The 16530-nt window shown below is 49.1% G+C and overlaps 4 protein-coding genes across 4 annotated transcripts; 1 reads left to right on the top strand and 3 right to left on the bottom strand.

Moving 5' to 3' along the window:
- Positions 1 to 3896: 3896 nt before the first annotated feature.
- FIESC28_09239 (uncharacterized protein) lies at positions 3897 to 6626 on the bottom strand (the record flags this gene model as incomplete). The annotated part of the gene is made up of 3 exons (XM_031163376.1): positions 3897 to 4754; positions 4809 to 4992; positions 5041 to 6626. The coding sequence occupies 3 exons, from the start codon at positions 6624 to 6626 to the stop codon at positions 3897 to 3899; spliced, it is 2628 nt and encodes an 875-aa protein (XP_031012543.1).
- A 2176-nt stretch (positions 6627 to 8802) lies between these two features.
- Positions 8803 to 10486, bottom strand: FIESC28_09238 (uncharacterized protein; the record flags this gene model as incomplete). The annotated part of the gene is made up of 3 exons (XM_031163375.1): positions 8803 to 9762; positions 9812 to 10357; positions 10448 to 10486. The coding sequence occupies 3 exons, from the start codon at positions 10484 to 10486 to the stop codon at positions 8803 to 8805; spliced, it is 1545 nt and encodes a 514-aa protein (XP_031012542.1).
- Positions 10487 to 10824: 338 nt separating this feature from the next.
- On the top strand, positions 10825 to 13764 carry FIESC28_09237 (uncharacterized protein; the record flags this gene model as incomplete). Its single annotated transcript, XM_031163374.1, has 2 exons — positions 10825 to 13277; positions 13332 to 13764. The coding sequence occupies 2 exons, from the start codon at positions 10825 to 10827 to the stop codon at positions 13762 to 13764; spliced, it is 2886 nt and encodes a 961-aa protein (XP_031012541.1).
- A 186-nt stretch (positions 13765 to 13950) lies between these two features.
- Positions 13951 to 15670, bottom strand: FIESC28_09236 (uncharacterized protein; the record flags this gene model as incomplete). Its single annotated transcript, XM_031163373.1, has 5 exons — positions 13951 to 15045; positions 15094 to 15369; positions 15418 to 15455; positions 15511 to 15544; positions 15605 to 15670. 5 exons carry the CDS (start codon positions 15668 to 15670, stop codon positions 13951 to 13953), a joined length of 1509 nt encoding a protein of 502 aa, XP_031012540.1.
- Between the last annotated feature and the right edge of the window lie 860 nt (positions 15671 to 16530).

Genomic DNA, 16530 nt, shown 5'->3' with positions numbered 1-16530 from the left:
CAAGACCCTTGTCGTTGGAGCTCTAGCTGCTGTCAAGGCACCGGCTAAATAGCTAATTACCAGATGCGTTGCGATTTGCGGTAAACGTCGAGGGCACTTCCTGATCTAACTGGGTGCTTGATGAAGAGTGTTGTATGCCAGGGCAAGATCGTCCTTGTGGTTGCAATTGATTCGACAACTTGAGCTTCTGAGGACAAATCCTTCTTATGAATTCGTCACCTTTTGGTTCGTTTTAAAAGGTCCAGTTCAAGTCAAGTCAGGTCAGACCAGAAAGTTGCTGAGTGACTGACAAGTGGATCCTCGGGGAAGCTGTCGAGCGAGTCTGAGTGCGTATATAACTCAAGATCTTGGGGACTTTGAGATCAAAAAAGGTGTTCACGTAGATCGAAAGGAAGTAAGATGGATATGCTGGAAGAACCTTGACCAACAACAGAAGTCAATTTAAGAAATTGATAGTAACAAAAAGGAAGGTCAAAGACAACGGGCGTTTTGTTTTTCTGGAGAAGACCACAACCCCAAACCCCATCGACGGTTATGCTATGCTACTCGTGACTGACTGAAATGTCGGGCTAGGACCGGGCTGGGTCGAGAATGGGGAAGTGCATTTTGCTACATTAGGTCCAGCATGCCCCAAGAAGTTGCCGCATGCCAAATGGTTCGCTTACTGCTCCGTACGGGGAAGTAAAGGCCTAGCTTAAGTTAGTTGAGCGAGGTCCCGCCGAAGGTGGGTTGATGAACAGATGTGGAGTGGTGTAAGAGGTGGAGGATTTTGTGCCATGGGGTGCTGGCGCTGGGAGCCCTGGGAGCCACTCCTTACCCTGGCACTATATCCCTTGTCGGTTGCTTCTTCCGAAAAGAATTAATGACAGTCACAGCCAAGGCTGGGGTGCCCATGTCCATGTTCGAGACGTGTTCTTTTATTTCAACCGGTGAAAACTTGACTTGACTTGATTTGAGAGTGACTCGAGACAAATAACGATCAAAGTCCGGACCGGACGTAACCTGGGGAAATTGTCATGATAGATTAGACGGTCAAAGTCGAGTAAAGAAGGTGGCAGCCATCCCCAGGATCTCATCTTATTGACCCGTCCATCAATTGGATGAGGAGCTTTCTCATATGATTGCCAGACTGCCGTTCTAGGTAAGGAGCTGTAAGGTAATCTGGCAGACTCTGGCAGGTGCTGACGTGCGAGCAACGGTTCATTGCCTTTGTTGGACACTGGTGATGTTATTGATGAGCTTGTCTGTGGCTCTATTCTGTCATTGTGAGCCTCGGATGGGGCAAGGGTCGTTGGATCTGGTGGCGTCCACCGCGTGGCCGCCAATCCTGAGGCTCATTGGGGCTCGGCCCAGGAATAACCGAGGCTTGACGCTATGAGATGAGTCCAACAGGAGGTGAAATGAAAAGCTTGATGGACGGCAGATCAGAGCGGCTTGTAGACAAACTCTTGTTTTCTCAGTGCTATAGTCTAATGTTTGAAAATCAGATCAGATGCGCCAAGTTTCATAGCTTACTCGAGTTGAGGCACGGCTCTCAGGAAGATGGGATAATCATAGGATGATGAAGGATCGTCGGGGCTTCGTTTCCAGGGCCTGCGATCCGTTCCGCAAGCGGGTAACAACAGAGAAGAAAGAAGAAACTATGGCCGTAGATGCACCGCTCTGCATTGCATTGTTGTGCATTGCCTGCACTGCATCCACAAAGTGGATGAAAGCAAGACAAGGAACGAACGGGTGGTGTGGATAGAGGAAAAAAGAGAGTCTTGGGACTTTCCTATTGTTATCGGTTCCCCGGATTTTCGTGGTCCAGACACTAAAGTTGACGATTGATTTTCATGATGAACTCCCCCTGCGTACAGCGCATACTACAGTACGTGCGTACATACAGTAGAGTGGTGTATGTGCGCGACGCACGCCATGTGCTATGCCATGCTCTGCTCTGCCATGTCATGTCCTGTCATGTACATGTATGTGATAAGTGTGGATGAATGTGAGCCATTGGAGTCTTGATGATGGAGTCTTGGAGAAATTGGAATGAAGCCTATGCACAAAAGGTAATCGTAGCGAACCCCAGCCCAGGTGATTAATTAACGATGCGCCTTCCTTAACGGTTGCTAGTTTAGGTAGGTGCTGTACTTGGGGGTTCGTTCTTTCCCCCCAATTTCTCAAGATCGAGCCCAACGAGACAGACTAAGAAAGAGCAAGTCAGACATTGGACCGCACCTTCCAATGCAGAGCTAATTCAATTGGGTACAAACAATTGGAACTTTTATTCTACAAACTGCACGAGCTTTAAGCTAACGTTAGACTAATACATTGTCCGGCTGTTACAAACTAACAGTACGGTGAACACTTCCTGTCATGGGAAACCTTGAATGAATCTTATTAGATCTAATATTCTACCCTGGTCCTTGACCTTGAAAGTTCACAGTCCCAGTCCTAGTTCTTTGTGCCGTTCCAGTTCCGAACCGAAAACCGAAACCTAGGCCAGGGCAACTTAAAGAGATTGCATTGTCCTCGTCACGACTCATAACTGTCCCAGACATCGGGGATTACCATATTTCATCTCTTGCTCTCTTCCTCTTTCAGGGAACTTCCATTCTTTGTGTAACCCGTCATCCCCCCAATGCTAGACTATATCGTCGGTAGCCTGTAGTTATTCCGGCATTTGCGCCCGCATTCGCGCACCAATTATATTGCACAAAGCCCTGTCATAACTTGCACCGGAAGCGCGGATTAGACTCGTCCAAGGATCCAATGCAATGTAATGTAATGTAAATGTACTGTATGCCATCCCCAGGCTCCAGCATAATTACAGTTGTACTGTACACACGCAGACACGGCATTGAGACAGGGTTTATTCTGACCGCGACGTGAACGGCCGCTCTCCACATGTCTTTCTTTTTTGTTTACGTTCACCAACCCTGCCAGTCCAGTTTTGTACTGTATTACTCCGTATCAAGGGTTGAATTGCCTGCCCCTACGCTGTAATTTACTTAGTTCTCCCGTAGGTTATCTCGCCAATCGTTGACGGACAAGCTCTCCCGACTCCATCTCTCCATCCTTCAATCCATCTTCAGAGTCAAGTCTAATCAGACTCAAAATTCAAGAGACAAACTCAGACCAAGACTCAGATGAGATGTCTTCTTCCCCTCATGACGTCCACCATCGGAATGGCTTGCTGTGGCGCCGATAGTAAAACGGACTGCCGGCCCGATTCCCCCACACTCTCGTCCCATCCAACGCTTCCTTGCAGCTTCCCCCAGTTTTAAAAGTCCACGTCCGCGGCCACATCCAACGGCTCCATGAGATGAGATGATGACCTGACCCTTACAAAGACCACCGGCCCCCTCCACAGAAACCTTAGTTGACACCACCTTAAACCCTCAATCTCACGTTGCAGCGTGCGCATGCGTGCTCTGTCGTCCCTAGTTCCCGGATACCACGTGGATTTTCTTACCCATCCTTCTATGCTGTGTCAGGTTCGAAGCTTGAATATAGGAGCATTTCATCGTGTGGCACCCTTCAACCTTCAATTTAACGCTATAGAACCCTCTTGTATAACAACCACTTTACCTGTGACCGCCTGAATCTCAGGTCGGTAAATGCGGAGAATCCAGCTGAATTACGGAGAGCTGAGCCGGTTATTACTTACATCCTCATATTATAGTCGATGGCTGCTACCTTGGTTGACCTCTATTATACCCATCCGCCTAGCCATGCAACACAGATCCAAGGCTTTAAAGATGAATACTTGCTTGTGGAATCCACATCTACAGTCCTTATGATCAACTCTGTGACCTCATAGCTTTCCGAAATGTCTTAATCCAAGTCGCTGTTCGTTTATGTATCAGTATGTACATGAGTGCAAAGGGAGTCACAGTCACCCAAACCCCTTAATCTAAGCCCGGAAGCCACCCACCCCGGGATAATGACGCCCCTAACCCGTCCAACGCGGCTATCTGATCGCTGGTGTCGGCTTGCATACTAGCGTTCCCGTCTGCGTTGGAGTTCGGAGTGTCTCGATTGCCGCTATCGCCAAACATGAAGACGGAATTGTCCTGTCCGTTGTTGGCCATTTGCCAGGCCTCAAAGCTCTGATGCCACCTTGCACTGTCATTCAAGAACCATTCTTGGCCATCCATCCTCATCGACCGGTTAGATGTTGGAGGATTGCTGACAGGCGGAACACCTGTGCCGGAGTTCCCCATGCTGTTGCGGTTTATGGGTGCGAATGCCGACTGGTAAGCTGCCATCGATGATGTAACAGGCACAGAAGTCCATCCACCCATAGTCTCGGAACCAAAACCCCCATTGCCTCCATTCATAGGCATACCCTGTTGCTGAGCAAGAATGTTGGTCGGTAATGGAGAGCTTGTCATCATAGCTTCCGTCACAGATCGTTGAGGCTGGTGCTGTGGTTGCTGTTGCTGAAGCTGTTGCATTGGTCTAGCCAGTTGGGCCCGGTTATACTGTGGAAATGGGCTGTATTCGCCCATTGCCTTCACTCCCAGACCACCATCAGAAAGAGGCGAAGCGCCCGCTTGTGAATGAGGCGATGGAACCTCAGAGGTGCTGTATGTTCCATACTTCTCGTCGGCCCGATGGAGAACAAATGCGGCATCTTCTGGAAGCTCGCAGTTCCATTTTCGAGAAAGAACGCTCAAAATGCTCAAGGTTCTCCTTGCACAGAGCCAATCTTCAGCAATCTCTTCGAGATGCTTAACTCCATGAGTAATATCCCTTCGAGCAGTCTTTTCAGGAAGATTTAGTAAATGGATTGTGCATGCGCTATGCACCATATATACTGCAATATTGCAAATCTGTCGTAAATTCCAGAGTTTCTTATACAATCGTAGAAGTTTTGAGATAGCACCAGCATTTGCTGTGCAGATGCGACGTGGTGAAACATGGGGTGGAAGTGGTGAGGATGTAGGGGAATATTTCAAGAAGGGCCGGAAAAGGTGTATGTATTGTAGGTGAAAGAACATGCTGTTCAAGGTCAGACATTTGCAATGAGATGGCACAGGCATCACTTACTGCATGAGAAGCACATTGGGTAATTGCCCATCCTTGGGCTCGAATTCCTTTGGTAACTCTTTTCGCCATTCCTCCAAACGACGATGCAATTCACTCAGCTTCTTGAGCTCCACGGCCTTGCCGCTAGACCTGCCAATATTACTTGGATGGTAGAAGAAGGTCAGCAAATCGCTGCTGATCTCGGAAAGCTTCGACATCTGAAGAGCAATGGCGCGTGTTCGTGCCGGCTGCTTAGACGACTGATCGAATCCATTGTCCGTGTAAGGTGACCATGTTTCTGCATCCTCGTCGGGGAATACATCGAACTTGGAGACGTTGAATGAACTTTTGGGTATTTGAGGGAGCCGGCCAAGATAGTTCGACCAGCACTTATCAAATAGATAGCAGCCCCAGAATGTGATCCGCCTGGCATCAATCTCATAATCGCTCATTCGTTCTTTGTCGAGCTGGCCTACGTCCAGGTTAAGGCCAATGTCTTCAGCCATGCGGAAACTCATGCCGCTGTAAACCCAGCCCTTGGCTTCGCGGGCACACCCAGCTTCTCTCACTGACATAAGGGCCAATGCTTGAACGGTAACCAAGCGAGGCTTCTCGTACTCGTCGTTTTCATGAATCAGCCGTTTTGCTTCGGCAAAAAAGTGATCGCCTTTTGTCCTACTATCTCCAGGTGTACCATAGGCACCAGCTACACTTGTAAAGTGGCAACCTAATGCGAGCATGGCATTGACTAAGAGAGAGGAGCAGTATGCAGTTCCTCTTCCCAGTCCGGCTTTGCCCCTCAAAAAGTCTTGGAAGAACATTTTCTTCGAAAGGGTTGTGAAATAGGGGTAGTGCCAATCGAAGTACATATTGATTAGGTGAGTAATGAGTTGGGAATCTTGGGTGACACGAGTCCAGGATGTGATGGGGTCCTCTCCCGTGGTATAATCATCAAAATTTGGCTCGAGCTCTCCTTCATGAGTTGGGTCACTCAAGTAAATCAGATGAGAGGTGCCTCCGATGAAGCGAACATTGCCATTCTCGAGCCTGAGTTCGCCCATCTTGCGAGCTAGATCTCTTTCGCCCTGCACGGGCTGATCGGTAGTATAGTTTTCAGTGGATTGTTCATAATCATCAGAATCGTCATTGGCCGGCGGCACCTCCGATTGTGGTATTTGCTGCTGGTGTTGCTGATGTTTGATGATATCTTCAGCGACAGCGTCAAGACTATTGCAGGTACGAATTCTCTGAACAATGCCGGATACATCCTCCTCTTCAGCGTTCAGAATGGCCTCGATCAAAATTTGCAGCGTTGAATTTTGTGCTTTCATGCTGTCAACCTTTTCACGGTAAACGCCTTTCCTGCGATGATCTGAATTTGGATCATAAACACACTCAGTTCCGTACACGCTTGAGCATGCAGCACAGCTAGGAAGAGCACCATCGCACTTCGACTTGCGTTTTCGGCACGCTATGCATGCTGTGCTCACACATCGCCTTTTCTGACCGGCAGCATCGGCACCTCTGCGTGACTTTTTACGCGTTGCGCTTGGGGCTGATGCCGACGGCCCGGACTGCGCTGTGCTTTTGGTACGCGGCTCTTCCATGGTGTTATTGAGCAAGCGAGGTCCGGGTATGGCGGTGCACGCAAATAAAATAAAAGGCCAAAGTCAAGATTTAAGAGTCAATCCTAAGAACTGACACTCCGTGAGGTGATATGACACGATCTTTGGAGTGACTGCGCTGGTCGTCAGGCCCACTCAGTAGACTGTGTGGGACGCAATCGTGCTTCGAGATGAACGGGGATCAATACTTGGCTCGAGCTAAGCGAAGATAAGTCGATTGCTGTTGGCTCGGCAGTGGGTTAATGACGAGAAACGATGGAGATTTCCAAAAAGTTGCAGCATGAGCTTATGGTCCTTCATATGCCTATTCCATCCCGGGGTTGAGCATCGAGTAACTAATCATGACTGGCTGGTGGATGAAATTAAAGATGTCTCGTTTGTCGAATTGACGGGCAGGCCCACGAGGTGAGTCCGAGGACAGTCCGGGGGCGCCTGACTAAATGAGATGATTTGCGATATGATATGACAGAATATGCGATCCAATGCGATGCGACCAGAGGTGAAGAAGACAATGAGAAGCGAAAGAGAAGACAGCGTGTGAGGTGAGGTGGAATTCTTAGTAACTCAGTCAGAAGCTGAGTCGGTTCCGTGGTTGCAATTGGTTGCGTAGCTGAACTTCCTTCTCGACCCGACCTAATGCTGACCGAGAGTTCCTTCTTCAGTTACTTTACTATTGTAGGTAAAACCCGACGGCAGGAAGGTAATGTTAAACAGAAGGAAGAACAGACATTCAGCGACAGCCAGGAGCTGTCGGAGTGGAGGCAGGAGCTCAAACGGGCGTAGAGGGGTCCCGCCTTCCCTTGAGTTCTGACGACTCAGAAAAAGGCGTTATGTAAGTCTGAGCCACCACTTTATTCCAACATCGTCTCCAGCTGAGGGTGTTACTGTTTAAGGTATAGCTCCGATATCCGGCTTTTCGAAGGGAATGAAAACCAGTCAAGATATGGAACGTTTACCACATTTCCAGAAGTCAATGAAGTCTCACTACTTTCAATCACATGAAAGTTGACCTATGCTCAGCACAATGGATGGATAACTGACACCCGCACAATTCCCCGCTCTAGATCTGCACATAATACCAGCCTAGGCCGTCGGCAGAGGAGGTCTGGGGCCCCAGGGTCGCTGATAGTAATCTAGCGAACCAGGCCTCCCGTCCTGATAAGGTCTGAAGATCCCCTTGAGATTAACCAACAGCAGTGTTTGAAAGGGGTCTAGAATCAGCCTTGGCTAGGATTCGAGCTGCAATCTTATCCGTGTGCATGGTACTGAAGGATCCCCATCCGTGCTTCTTGTGGCTCCTGAAGATTCTCATTTGGGCTGTATTGTTTGGTTCATATTGCATGCCTTAGTCCAGGTGCATGGACGGCACATCTGAACCTTATCGGGCTACATTTCTAGTGTCGTGGAAAGATAACGCAGCCTTATACTTGCTTCATCAGTCTGTGTGCGTTTTAGTGGTCTTGTGAGCAGCATAGGAGGTTGTAGCAGAAGCCATGCTCTATCTAATGGCTTTACCACCAATTGGAGTTACACATTTGTGTTTACCTTGGTACTTTGGACTCTCGAATTAGACTTTCATGTGCAGCCAGCCACCAACGCGTCGAAGAATCGAGAACAGGTTTTATTGCCTTTAGGGGTCCTTGCTCCGAAACTGTGGCTGCTGAACCGAGATCCAACTTCGTTGACGTAAACCTGAGTAATGTTCATACTAACTCTAGCTCAGCCAGTGAACCGAAAATTGGTTGTTGCTCCGAGACATCTTACCGTCTACCTGACACGACCCAACAGCCCGCTCACTAGATATCTTTGTAGCATGAGACGTACCGCAGGTCTGTCCGGTGTTGTAGATCATCTCATTTCCGACTCAGAACTACCAAGTGATAGTCCAGGATTTGGAACATTGCCGGAGAAGAGCGTGCAAGCAAATAAGGTACTTATGCAGGTTTGATAGGCACTAGTAGGGTTTCACAGAACAGTATACAATTCACTTCATATGAATGCTTTTAACAGTGGTGATACATACAAGGTACATCCGGCTGTCTACCGTATACTCTAAAAGGTGGTATATTACACAGGCACGCCATCTGCCCAGCCAAAACTCTTCCCAACCGTCATCCCGGCATCAAAAATTTACTATACCTACATAAACGCTTTTTATTTAACCTCGTCCCAAGTACCAGTTATGAGCCAATTGGTTGGTCAAGTAACTGAAAGGTGTAGGAACCTCGGCCATTCCCTTTCGTGCCACAGGGTGGCGGAGATAGACTGCAGCGCAGATGTTGGGGTTGACTTCGAGGTAGCGAGGGATGAAAGCAAAGGCGGACATGAATGGGCGAGGGCGCCAGGGAGTAACGTAGGGTTTCGAGTGGTCGATAGGGTTCTCGGCGTCGTTCTTGAGGATGAAGACCAGTTTGCGGATTTCCTCGTTGGTCAGGTTCTCAGTAGCCAGAATGTTCATGGCCCGATCCCTCTCCTCCTTAGTTGTGAGGCTTTCAAGACCCTCCTCAAGGACCTTTTTCCTGAATTCCGACTTCTTGGCCTGTGCCTCCTTCTTTTTCGTGGCCTTGTCGTCAGCCGAAGTCTCTGTCTCGGCCGATGCCTCAGCAGGGGCTGGGTCGGCCTTGCGGAAAGCTTCCACGGTGTCAAGCTTATTGATTTGAGCTTGGACTTGCTCAAGGAGCTCCCGTGCATCGAGCTCGCGGTCCGGGCGGAGAGAGAGAAGACGCTGGGCAGTGTCTCGGAACAATCGCAGATCCTTCTTCTGCTTAGCCGATAGCTGTCTCATATCGCCCTTTAGAATTTCTCGGGCTGTTAGACGAAGGTTCTTGATGCGATGCATTTGCACCTCGCGCTCAACACCCTTACGCGATCCTTTTCCAAGCTTCGCTTCGGCAGACTCAGCCTCTTCTCCTTCCTTAGCAGCCACAGCATCCAGAATCTTTGAACGCTTCTTAAGACCTTGTTGTCTGACAGCCTCCTCTTGCTGGTCGAGCTGCTCCTTCGTGCGATCCTCCGTTACAGCACCAGGCTTCTTCTGCTCGCCAGTTCCGTACAAAACCTTCTCAACCTCAACTTGGAACATGTCACCGGGGTTCAATGCGTATGACGGGTGAACCATCTATAGAATGTCAGAATCATGACCAATATAAAAGTCCTGTGTAGCCTACCTTCTTGCCGTTGACCTTAACAGCACCGTGAATGATAAACTGACGAGCCTGTCGTACACTGCTGGCGAACATGGCACGGAACACGGCTGTGTCCAGTCTTCGCTCCAGAGGTGCAAAGGTCATTTGCATATAGGGTGTCATGTTCTGGAAATGCTCAGACAACATCTCGTTGACATCACCGAAGCCACGACTTCGCTGAGCCGGATGAGAAGGAGGGCGGGCTGCAGAGCTGGGTCCAGGCACTTTAGAGTAAGACTCGGCGGTCACTTTGGATGTCGACAAGCCCGAACCACGACCAGCGGCTTGCTCAGCACCATCGTTGGCGGCAAGGTACTCGGGGGGAAGGTCGACGGCGGATTGAAGTCGTCGTGAAAATAGTCGCACCCACTTCTTCTCGGAAACATGCTCGCCGTGGTAACCTCGGGTTTTCGACTTGGCTGCCCACTTCTGCTGGAAGAATGTCGCTCGGCCCTTGACTGGTGGCTCACGGCCGGTCGCACGGGCAATATTAAACAAGTTGTACTTGTTCCATGATTGCCTGAGTTTCTATATCGTATGTCGGTTAGCAAGGGAAAATTCGCCTCGCGGGGTTCGACCCATCGGAAATAGGTCAATTGAGGGAGCATATTAGCATACCGGCCTGGTAAGACTGTAATACTTCGTAGGCCGACGCATATTGGCAGATTGAGGCCCACGGTGCTGGGAACTGGCTCGTCGTGATTATGCTGTTGGAGCCAAATTTTTGGCTTCAATTCGACTCGCCCACCGGATTATCACGGGTCCGGCCATGGAGGTTCAAAATGCAAGTCACTCGGCTGACATAATCGCACGGACGCCAAATAGTGGGGTTCAATTAACTTACACGGCGAGACGCGACTCAATTAAACCCGACGCGTCGCTCACCTGGAGACGCCCTGGAGATTAATCCAGTCCCACCCCTACACTATCATCTTGACAATTCTTTAGTATCAAGTTTTGTTACTACTCTTTTTCGTCTAAAAAAGGTTTTCAATATGCTTTCAGCGTCCTCGCCTGTTGATTTTCCTCGTTCTCCTCCGACAAAACGATCTAAACCCCACGATCATGACCCTCCAAAACCAAAAGCTCGAGGTCCATTCCTCGTCGAGGACGACGATTCCGATTCCGATGATAACGAGGAAGCTGCAGACTCTACCCGTACAACGAAACGTCTAATGACCGAAGATCCACGAGAAAAGCCTTCAGGAACGACATTAGAAAACGAGCATTCAATTGTTGATCTTGTTGATTCTGAACGAAACGAAGACACCCCCGATGTACAAATTCAAGAGCCGGTGCGCCTTAGCCATAGACCAATCTTTACAGGGTCTTCTATCTTTAGTAGCCTTGTGCCAGAGCTTTTCACAGCGACAGCTTGCAATGGTAAAGCCAAGACAATTAAGGAACGCAAGACAACCTCTGCACCTACATATGAGGCGATGGTTGCAGCTCGGTCAAAAACGAAAGAAGGACGAGCGAAACGAAGCTACTACGGGATTGACATCCACAATCTTATGAGTGCTGCCTCTGCTGAAATCAAGAGCAAAAAGCAAGCCCCACCAGAGCCTGAACTGCCAGTACGATCGATCGAGCCTCAAGTTCCCGGAGGTAAAAGGCAGAAGCGGACACTTTTATGGACGGAGAAATATCGAGCTCGGAGCTTCCTAGACTTATGTGGCGATGATCGCACCAACCGACTGGTCTTGAAGTGGTTGAAGAAATGGGATCCTGTAGTATTTCCAGGAGCATCAAAATCACAGCCCATAATCCAAAGACGGCCAGGCGCAAAGCAACAGGAAGAGGAAGAGAAGCCTCACAGGAAGATCCTTATGCTGACAGGACCTCCTGGATTGGGAAAGACAACTTTGGCGCATGTTTGTGCTAGACAAGCAGGGTACGAAGTTATGGAGATCAATGCCAGTGATGACAGGAGTCGGGACGTTGTCAAAAATCGCATCCGCACAAGTTTGGGAACAGAAAGCGTCAAGACAGTCAGCAATACCAAAGACGCCAATGGTCCGCAAAAGCTAGCCAAACCGGCTTGCGTTGTGGTGGATGAAGTGGACGGTGTCGTCTCAGGCTCAGGAGGCTCGGGTGAAGGTGGCTTTGTCAAGGCCTTGATAGACCTGGTGCTACTGGACCAAAAAAACGAGTCGGGTAACACGTCGTCCAACAACTATGGAAATAAGAAAAAGAAAAAGGGCGACGACTTCAGACTATTACGCCCTCTGGTTCTTATCTGCAACGACGTGTATGCCCCGGCTCTCCGACCACTTCGACAATCCAACTTGGCTGAGATCATCCATGTTGGCAAGCCTACCATGGACTCGGTCGTCAACCGACTAAGTAAGGTCTTTGAGAATGAAGGCATCCCCTGCGACAAAGACGCTGCTCGAAAGATCTGTGAGGCAGCTTGGGGCATGACAAGCGGCGTTGATTCAAAAAAGGGAGCTGAGAGCACAGTTGAGGGTGATCTTCGCGGTGTTATGGTGGTTGGCGAATGGGTCGCTGGTCGATTTCGGGCATCTGCACCAACTGGCACAGCCCGTCTCACTCGGCAATGGCTAGAGCGCAATGTGCTCCAGGATCTCAACAGCGGCTCTGGTGGTGGTCGTGGTCTGGGTCGTGGCAGCGTCAAGGATATTGTTTCAAGGCTCTTCCAAGAAGGAGGTGGTTTTCCTAAACAGGCCATGGATTTCTCGGAAACCAAAACTCAGCATGAACAACCAAAATCTGAGCTTGGCTTTGGCGAGGTCCGAAAGAAACATGCCATGGAGCGACTTCGACAAATGATCGACACAAGCGGTGAAATCAGCCATATCATGACTGAGGTGTTCGCTGAGTATCCAAATCGTGACTTCAACGATGATCTTTACCTCACCAAACCTGACCAAGCATACGAATGGATGCACTTCCATGACACTTGCCAATCTCGTCTTTATGCCAGTCAAGAATGGGAGTTGGCGCAATATCTCAGTCAACCCGTGCTAGCATGCCATCATCTCTTCGCTTCTCCCAAACGATATTTCCCTGGCAAGGGTTACGATCGCAGATGGGGTGGTGATGCTGAGGATGACGCTCCTCCGATGCCATTTTCTGGCCCTCGCGCTGACTATCAAGCCTTTGAAGCAGAGCGACAGAACAGATCCCAACTTCAGGCATTTCAAGCTCAACTTCCGCCCACATTGATGCGTTCGTTCCGCAGTGCCGAAGAGGTTTCTGCAGAGTTTCTCCCGTACCTTGCGCGCATCGTGTCTCCAGATGTCAAGCCTGTTGTCGTGGGTGGAAGTCAAGGTTCCACGGCCAGTGTGCGCAAAGACTCTGAGCGTGCTATGGTCAAACGTGCCGCTGAAGTACTCGCCGAGGTTGGCATTGAGTTGCAAAAGGGAAGAATTGAGAGTGATTCGATGGTCAATCGAACACCACAATATGTGTACCGCTTGGAACCGTAAGTTAACCCATGTTTCCTTTTCCCAAACGATTGTAACTAACTTCATCACAGGGATCTCGATGTTTTGTCCACGTTCGAGACAGGTGCATCACTACTTCTACCCTCCGGAGCACCTACGCGATATGCGGTTCGCCAAGTCCTTGATCAGGAATTGAAACGAACACTCATAGAACGGGAAGCTATTGCTCGGCAGGCTCGCTTCCAAGCTGGCAACCCTCTTGGACACGTTGAGATGCTCAACACCGATAAGATTATGAATGCAAAGAAACTCGCGCTCGGCGGAGATGCAGAGGATGCAACGCTCATCAAGCGTGATTTCTTCGGTCGCATCATTGAGGCACGATCACTTGCTGAAGTCACTGGAAGCAGTCAACAAGCGAAGAAAGAAGTAAAGGAACGCAAGGTGTGGGTGACATATCATGAAGGATTAAATAATGCTGTGAGAAAACCGATGTCACTGCAAGAGTTTATGAAAGGTCTGTAAGAATAGGGTTTTGGTTGAAGAGTAATGAATTAGATATGTTGCATAGCGAGGTTAAATTTATCAATATTTTTGTTTATACAATTCGACGCTCATCTTATCAGGTCAGTGCAGTCTAAGCCCGACTCTACATATACCGACACAAATATTGTCCAGAAACAACTCCTTTATCAACAAAGCACAAGTCTTCTACAGCTTCGCTTTGATGGCTTCTTGCTTAGGTCCAGCCTTGGGTCTCTGCGCAGGCACAGCCAGAGGATCGTACACAGTAGACGACAGGTTATCCGATGGCACAGCAGAGTGCTGGAACAAGCTTCGAAGATCAAGCATACCAGGATGTAGATCCTCGATCTTGCTCGCTCCGATAAGTCGCATGTTCATCTCAAGTTCATCCTTGAGCAGCTGCATAGCGCGAGCAACACCAGCCTCACCGTAAGCACTCATGGCGTAGAGGAAAGGTCGTCCGATACCGACACCGCGAGCGCCGAGGCAGAGCGCCTTGAGGATATCGGTTCCGCGACGGATACCGCCATCGATGAAAATCTCGATCTTGTTCTCGAGACCGCGCTCGCGAAGGATGGGCATGGTCTCGGCGAGGACTTCAATAGCGGATCGCGCAAACTCGAGCTGGCGACCACCATGGTTAGAGAGAACGACACCCTGGCAGCCGTAGTCAATTGCCTTTAGAACATCCTCAACACGCTGAACACCCTTGAGGATAATGGGCATGGAGGTGATACTCTGGAACCAAGCGATATCCTTCCAGCTCAGTGCAGGGTCGATAAAGGTTGAAATAGCTCGCGCAGCGCCCTGGCTGTTATCTGTATCGGTACCCTCCTGGACATGCGATCCAGGATCGGTGAACTTGGATCGCATATCCTTCTCACGACGACCAAGTTGTGGCGCATCAACAGTGATAAAAAGGCCCTTGCAACCACGCTTCTCAGCATGCTGGACGATCTTCTTGGTGATAGAGCGATCCTTGTTGACGTAGAGCTGCAACCACTGAATTTGGTCACCGGCTTTGGCATCCACGATTTCGTCGAATGAGCAGGATGCCAGGGTGGGAATCATCTGGATGATGTTGTGCTTGGCTGCGGCGCGGGTGAGAACGACTTCACCTTCTGGGTTACCCAGCTTGCCAAGGGCTGTGGCTGTCACGTAGACTGGGATGTCAGTTTTTGTGCCGAGCATTGTCGTCGAGAAATCGATATGTTCAACGTCAACAAGAATTTGAGGACGGAACCAAATTCGGTGGAATGCGCTGTGGTTCTCTCGCATTGTCTGCCAAATGTTAGCAACTCAATCATTCTGCAATTGAAGTCAACGTACAATCTCATCGTCAGCAGCACTTGAGTAGTATCCCCACGCAGTCTTGCTCATGACGCGTCTAGCGACAGCCTCAAAGTCGAATAAGTTGTAGCATTGCGACAAAAGAGGCTTTTGCTCAACGCGCTCAAGACGCTCCTCCTCCTCGGGGTCTGCCTCCGCGGCCTCCTCCTGGACGGTGCCCATATCGACGGGACCAAGATGCTTAGAGGCATCGAGGTACTTGTCTAGAGTATCGGGAGGGTGGATAGGTTCATATTCTTTGGTAGCATCTTTACCCTGTGTTGTGTTAGATAACGCATGTGAGATTCAATGCGATTAACATACAGCGTACTTGAGGATAATCTTCTTGCCTCCAGGGTGCTCTGTGAATCGTCAGTCTTGTTCAACCATCCTCTATGATTTTTGAGTAATTCTTACCTGGTAGAAACTCTGTAACATCATATGCTTTACCCTATCGCGACACTCAAGTCAGTCAAAAGTCGGTAAGTCGCCACATATTGTTGTTTCATACATGAACAATGACCCAGCATGAATCAGCGCTGTTGTGCTCAGCAACCTCGCCGCCCTTGAGCACCATATTGACGATTTATATGATTTTGAAGTATAGAAATGCGATTGAGTTTATTACAATTGCGAAAGAGGACAAGATATTTGATCGCGTTGCCTTTTGTCCGAGGATGAATGACGAAATAGGTTCTTGATCGACAGGGTATAGTCTAGATAGGTCTTGTGAGATATTGCCCAAAGAACGAGTCAGTTGAACCAGAGTCAGAATAATCAACACTTAAGAGGAGGATAGTAGGGATAGAGCAGTATAAGAAATATAAGAGATACAAAAGGATTAAAAAGAATGTCTCGTCTCGACGCGCCGGAGACTTGACCGGCGGATACTCAGGGAACGACGCGGAAATGGATCCGACCGGTTCGGATGGGATCAGTTCAACCTCTCAACTGGTTTCTGCGGGGAAATTCTCCATAAATCCTCATCGACAGCCTCTAAGAAGGCCTGTATTACTTGCAACCTTGACATAAAAGTTATAGCGTCTAATTCTAGTTGGGGTTGACGGTTCGGGCAATCGGGGTAAAATGGTGCGGAGACTACTGCGTAGCCTCTAGAGCAAGTACCGTATCGTTCAAGCCATATTTAGCCGCGACTACAACCTCGGCAGAATGCGTGGCGAGCTTACAGTAGGTATTCTCTTATCTTCATGTACTGGAGGGCCTCATATAATCACGATAAGACCAAAAAGTGCCCTTATGAAAATCATGTCTATTGCTATACTCTCCAGCCCAGATCCTATTGTTGCTATTGCAATGTGCTAATTCAACATAGCTTTTCCACGGCACCCTAATCCTTCTCTTAGGTTTAGACAATATCATAGCCAGATGATTCTCCAAACTCGTCCTAAGAGTTTACTCCTTGCTCTTCCCTTCCAA

Source organism: Fusarium coffeatum (genome assembly GCF_003316985.1).
Source record: "Fusarium coffeatum strain FIESC_28 chromosome Unknown BRIP53273_contig_233, whole genome shotgun sequence".
Lineage (NCBI taxonomy): Eukaryota > Fungi > Ascomycota > Sordariomycetes > Hypocreales > Nectriaceae > Fusarium > Fusarium coffeatum.
This window is presented reverse-complemented; position numbering and strand designations above follow the sequence as displayed.